The sequence below is a fragment of the Elaeis guineensis genome, chromosome 4 (assembly GCF_000442705.2).
Source record: "Elaeis guineensis isolate ETL-2024a chromosome 4, EG11, whole genome shotgun sequence".
Taxonomy (NCBI): domain Eukaryota; kingdom Viridiplantae; phylum Streptophyta; class Magnoliopsida; order Arecales; family Arecaceae; genus Elaeis; species Elaeis guineensis.
The window spans coordinates 22806036-22812265 of record NC_025996.2 but is presented as its reverse complement, the minus strand read 5'-3'; the positions used below and the strand labels follow the sequence as shown (position 1 = coordinate 22812265).

The window sequence follows — 6230 nt, the reverse complement described above, 5'->3', positions numbered from 1 at the left end:
GGCATCGATTGATGTGAATACAAACATCAAATTATATATCTCAACATTTTTTTCAATATTTTGAAGTGCTTTTTCCACCATTATAATCCAATAAATTGTCCAAACGAGTTGGTTTCTTTTTAAGTAATGGCAATCTACTCTCTCTTCATGACAACACAGAATAGATGCATATATACTTGTTCTGTGTGATTTGTATATATGTTCTTCATACTAAAACATAGCTCCATAATACTGGTATTGATATTCAGATAACCAAAATTTAAGAGCTCTCAAAAATTTGCTATAAGATATATAAAAAAAAAAATTCATACCAAAATTGTACAATGATCATGTGAGAAAAAAATGATATCATAAAACATCTTACACATATGTTTATGCAATTTTTTGAGTGTCTATTGTTAAGCAAACAATCGCTAATCAGTTAATCTAGCGTAGAAAGTTTGAACCTTGCTGAACTGCATTTTTTTTTTAGATAGAAATAATTTTTATATAAATAATACTATGGGATATGTAAGTATAATATTTAACTTAAAATATAAATATATCATCATCAATTACATATGTGTGATGGTATCGGATTCCACAAATTCAAATGTGCAGTCTCACTCAAAGATTATTTTAGACTCCATGGTCTTGAACCATCTTTTCGTCTTATTGAATCATGCAATAAAATGCTTTAGTAGCAAACCCCTTTCGTTTTCCGGAAAAAAAAAAAAAAAAAAGACGCATTGAAACAGGTTACATTAGTGTTGTTGCATTGCATGCAACCGAACAACTGCAAATGGATGCACTCACTGTTGCCATTGGCACTCTCAGAAGCAATCTTATTATTGGGATCATATGATACTAAGCAGAATAATAGTAGCTAGGGATGCTGTCAATGGGCACCAAGCTTCCCATTCTTGCGGTACCTGGACAAGCCATCAAACGATCGTCGCACGTGAGCAGCCATCAGTTCATCATTGGTGGGAGGAAGCATTGTGAAGACCACGAGCGGCATCCTCACAGTATGCGTCTCATCCTTCCATACGATGTACCCAGAAATGAACTGCTGCGAGATAGCTCCACCACTGACCGTAACGGTAAAGGACTTGGTCTCCCCACGGGAGGAGAAGGAAAGGACCGAAGGGGTGATGGTGACCGTCAAAGGATATGATGAGGACCAAGAGGCGTAGTACGTCGAGCTGGGCGTTCCCACATTTGTCACCGTCCGAGGAAAGACCCCCCAAATTCTCTGCCCATCAATCACAGATAGCGCAAAGGATGGGTAGTTGAGGTTCCAAGCCTTCCCAATGGTGGTGGGCTTCGGACAAGTGCTTTTGTCACCGGTGACCAGCCTAAGAGTGGTTGTGTTGTAGCCCTGCTTGCAGAGGAAGTCCACGTAATCTTTCTCGGACGCATCAAAGATCAATCCTGGATTCAGAGCCTTTATCGGGTCGATGTGGCCTGCGCCGTAGGCAAACTCGGCATCTGTGTTCTTCCTAGGATCCATGACCATTGCTGCAAACCATGACATCAGTCATTTTTATGTGAAATTGAACTTATGAGACAAAAAAAAAAAAAAAAGCTTCATTTTCTTGATTCCATTTACTTTACCGGTTGTCATGAGAGCAGACTTGATGGCAGCAGGCGACCAGTTGGGGTGTACCGATTTGATGTAGGCAGCGGCGCCGCTAACATGAGGACAGGACATGGACGTGCCGGAGATCACGTTATAGTTTACTCTCAATGGATCATCATAGTAGATCGAAGGTGGCGCTACCGGAGACCAGGAAGCGAGAATATCCACGCCAGGTGCGGTCAGATCCGGCTGTTGGTATTGCCAATGAGTCAGAATCTCGTGACAGCACTGATGGAGAGAAAGGAATGAATATAATTCAAATCAAACTAGGAACCACTAACATATACCTTGAGAATGTCGGGGACGACATAATTGGGTCCTCTAGATGAGAACGAGACCACAGTTGGAGCCATGACATCTTCTATTGTCTCGCCCATCAGGATTGTTGCAAAAGGATCGCTGACAAGGGGTTGTGTTCGTGTGTTCAGTAAAACAGGAGAAGCCAAGTATCAGAGAGAATTGAGATAATTGATTTGCCACAACCCTCTTACCTGGTAGACTGGATGTATTCCAGTATTTGTTTACCATCTTCCACGCTGATCAGAGTTGCTGGTAATGGGTAAGAGAAGGCAAAGTCCGAGTACTCCGAGTCGCTCATAATGACTCCAACACCATTGGCCATCAAGACACCAGAGCCATCCCAAATGGCGTCGCAAAGCACGATCTTGCCCTCTGTTTTGTAGGAATTCAAAACACCAGGATAGCAGTACCTCGAGATATCACCCGATTCACCGGCTGAGATGTTTGGAGCACTTCCCCCATATATCAATGGATATGTGCCCATGAGCGGGAATGGATTGATGGAGTTCCCCTATATGTTGGGATCGTATTAAGCAAGATCAGCTAGTAATTTTAAGATTTTTTAAATCTATAAAACAGAATCCAGTACTCACAATGAAGATCTGTCCATTGCCCAGGGCAACTTTGGCTATAAATTTCCTGTTAATGGTGCTCGCGGCAACAGTTATTGTCCAAGGAGCAACATTGCTCACTGTTCCAGGGTAGGGACCAGAATTGCCTGCAGAATTGGCTGTTACGATGCCTTTCTTCATCGCATGGAACGAGCCGATGGCTATGACATCATCGAAGAAAGGAAAAGGGGGTCCTCCAAGGGAGACGGATATTACGTCAACTCCATCAGCTATGGCGTCATCAAATGCAGCCAAGATATCAGCTGTTCCACATCCAAAGGCCCAGCACACTTTGTACATTGCAATCCTCGCTTTTGGTACTCCACCTCTTGCAATGCCATTTGCCAGACCAAAGTAGCTAGCGTTGGGCACCAGTGCTCCTGCAGCAGTGGAGGAAGTGTGTGTGCCATGTCCTTCGGAGTCTCTTGGAGATTTGAAGTCTGTGGGGTCATAGAAACCTTCACTATTGTAGTACCTTGCTCCAATGATCTTGCTGTTGCAGAGAATCATTCAGGAGTAATGAAGTGATGAGATGCTTGCTCCTAGTTTCATATTTTTTCTGCCTCTCAACAAGGACAAAGAAGAAAAAGGGATTACTTGTTGCAAGTGAAGTTTGCGCCATGACAGATCCCTTTCCATTTGGCAGGCGGGGGACCCATGCCCTGATCACTGAAGCTAGCGGACTCCGGCCAAATTCCTGAAAATTCAGATGCGTGATCTTCGGATTAAATTGCGAGATCTACTTAGGATGTACGGATTAGAATGTTAGGAGACAGAGAAGTTCTAAGTGCATAAGATGATCAATCATGAACAAAGGATTAAAGATAGGTGCATACGAGGAACGGGTCCACGAATCACCTTACAACCAATTGATATGGAAAGATTAAGATGGCAAAGGCGCATGCAATTGACTACTGTTTTGCGTAGCACCAAAGAGTGCAATGGAGGGGCGACATGGCTGAAAGGTGGATATGATCCTTATCTTTGTGGTAAAGAAAAGACTGGATATATATAACCTTTGATGCAACGAACGATATGGTATGTTTGATATGCTTTGATCAGTATTTAGATTGGAGTAATGTGTACTTGTTATGGCTGTTGAAATGATATTTTGATTGAATTTAGGCAACGGATAGGGCAGAGGCGCCAGTGGGTGGTGCTTCCAAAGCAAATTACGTTACATATACCTGTGTCTAGCAGTCCAACGATGACATTTGCTTCCGTAGGAAGGCGCAGAGTTCCGCCAATGGTAACACCCATGAAATCCCATGACTTTGTGGTGTGAAGCTTGAGTATGGTATTTGGAAGAACAGAGACCACTCCATCCATCTCTGCGGTCATATATAGAAAGATAAGCACAATAAAGGAACGAGAATATTTAACCTAATCAAATGATGCATGTCTCATTGCTTAACGATTCTGACCCTGAATCTTTGCAGCTTCTTTGTCGGTCAACCTGGCAGCAAATCCATTGAAGCTTCTCCCATAACTATACACAAGAGACTCTTTGGCACCAGCAGCACTGCAGTTAGGGAACCACTCATAACTTGTTAGGATATTTAGGATAACACCACTCTTAGTGCTGCCAATAAGTTGGAATTTATTTAATAAAAACTAGAATTTAAAGTGTCTATTATTTTTTCATATTCTTCATGAATGGTGTTGGATTTTAACCGGGCTACAGGACCGGGCGTGGTCGAACCATATAAATAGTTAAAGACCCATTATTAAAAATTTTATTCTTGAACTATTATCCTCTTTTTCAAATGAACATTCTCGAGCTATCATCAACAATACACACTTTTGGTATTTAACAAAAAAAAAAAAGGGAGCAACTGTTGTTCTAAGCTCTTATTGGGAAATATCATGAAAGACATGAAATGCATCACTGATGTACACATAAGAAGTATAGATCAATGGAATAGCTAAACATTACAAACTTTGTTAGCATCACTAAATAACCATGATAATATGGTGAAAATATATTTAAAGTATAATTTAATATCATTACAGAATGATAATAACATTAAAATTTATAGATAAAAAGTATATAATCTTGGTTGCTCATCTTTTGATTTTCTGTTTATGTAAGGGATATTTTGACAGCTGTGATACCAAGTATTCCAATGGATCATTGTCTCTATAAAATTGTGAATTTTAAACAAGTTCATGAGACATTGCATCACACTAGAACCAGAAAAGGTTTGCTTGAAGAACTAAGAATAATAGCATCTCTGTAATTGGAACGCGAACTACAAACCCTAACTCCATCTTTATTAAGCAGTTGCTCCTATAAATATTATATTAATTATAGGTCTTTGGTTAGGTCTTGCTTTCCTAATAAGAAAAAATTTAAAGCAACTGCACCAAGAAGAATGAGAGTATTGTTATCTATTCATCTATAATAAAAATCTTTAATCAGATGATATCACATGTATCCCTTTTTTTTTTTTTGGCTCACATTCCCGACACTAGTATTTAAAGCAGGAAATAAATAAATAACTTTTTAATGGTATTAGCCTTTTTATTTTTTGTGTATGTGAGGATGGACCTTTTTATTTTTTGTGTAAGTGAGGATGGACTATGTCGCATATTATCACAATATTAATCTTTAGTGAGTCCAGTCCAGTTGTCCCCCTAGTAACATGTACTGTTTTCAACTAAGAGAGGAGATCAACAGGCTTCATAAATTTTAAGGAATATGTTTGGGCAAGTCGAACATATTTAAAAGCAATCTGGCGCAACGTAACTTTGCAAGCTAATTTCTTAGCAGCACAGACTATTGAATAACTACAACTGGCCAATTTAACTGTAATGACCTTCCAAGGACATCTTCTAGGATGGAGTGATGCATTGACTTGACAGCAAACCCACCCTTGGGCTTCTCCCCCATGTACACAATGTGGACCTGCACCCGGCTCAGTTAATGAATAAAAAAACTCCTCGTGAGCACACACTCAAAATTAATAGGGAAAGATAAACACACACACACACAGAGAGAAGGAAAAAGAAAAAAAAAAGAATACCTTTCTTTCCTCATGGCAATGACAACATATCAGACAGGATACAAATAAAAGCGTATAAAGAAGAAAAAATGGCTTCGTGGCCATTGATGGGAGTCCTAAAACTCTCGGAACACTTTCCTGAACAAATTCAATTCAACCACGGATGCCCCATTGGCATGGAGATCTGAGCTATTTATAAGCCAGCCCGCTGACGTCCTCCAAACAATGACTCTTGGCCCTCTCCGTCCGAAGCATGATAGGAGCACCACTTTGCGACCTCCGCCAATGACTAGTGATAACAATCACTAGTGTCAAACCTCTTCTCGTTCCCCTCTCCAGTTTGTCGATCCGTTGTTTGGTCCATGATTCCTACGTTGTAAATTGAGTTCTTCGCGTTTTTGTTGTCATATTCTGCTTGATGAGTTTGCGGACAGTTGGTTGATAGCTCTGTTGGAGTGCTGTCCATAAGCGTAGCAACAAAAGGAAAAGGAATCAGTAAGGATGGGCTTCCCAAAGTGAACGATCTATTGTTTAAGGAAAGGGCCGATGATGTGGTTAAAAGTTGACAGTGTACTCTGTTCTTGGGACCTTGGGTTGGCCCATGACCCTTGATTCTAGTTTAGCTCAAGAACTCATGGGATTCTGATTATTAGATAATAAGATGTCATATAAGCATTGTGATTTGTTTGCTAT

At 40.3% G+C, this 6230-nt stretch overlaps 1 protein-coding gene across 1 annotated transcript; it reads right to left on the bottom strand.

Moving 5' to 3' along the window:
• Window positions 1-515: 515 nt before the first annotated feature.
• LOC105043553 (cucumisin) lies at window positions 516-5701 on the bottom strand. Its single transcript, XM_073255113.1, has 10 exons — window positions 5559-5701; window positions 5352-5440; window positions 3957-4054; window positions 3720-3863; window positions 3130-3229; window positions 2515-3025; window positions 2113-2432; window positions 1909-2020; window positions 1597-1810; window positions 516-1500 (listed from the first exon to the last, which is right to left on the bottom strand). The coding sequence occupies exons 1-10, from the start codon at window positions 5640-5642 to the stop codon at window positions 878-880; spliced, it is 2295 nt and encodes a 764-aa protein (XP_073111214.1). The 5' UTR covers window positions 5643-5701; the 3' UTR covers window positions 516-877.
• Between the last annotated feature and the right edge of the window lie 529 nt (window positions 5702-6230).

What these genes read in the sequence shown, in the direction of transcription:
- LOC105043553 (XM_073255113.1), bottom strand. Translation starts at nt 5,642, where the DNA reads ATGGCCACGAAGCCATTTTTTCTTCTTTATACGCTTTTATTTGTATCC. An exon ending in AGAAGCTGCAAAGATTCAGG is followed by an intron (nt 3,864 to 3,956) that starts GTCAGAATCGTT and finishes ATATGACCGCAG; the next exon opens with AGATGGATGGAGTGGTCTCT. An exon ending in GCAAACTTCACTTGCAACAA is followed by an intron (nt 3,026 to 3,129) that starts GTAATCCCTTTT and finishes TCTCTGCAACAG; the next exon opens with CAAGATCATTGGAGCAAGGT.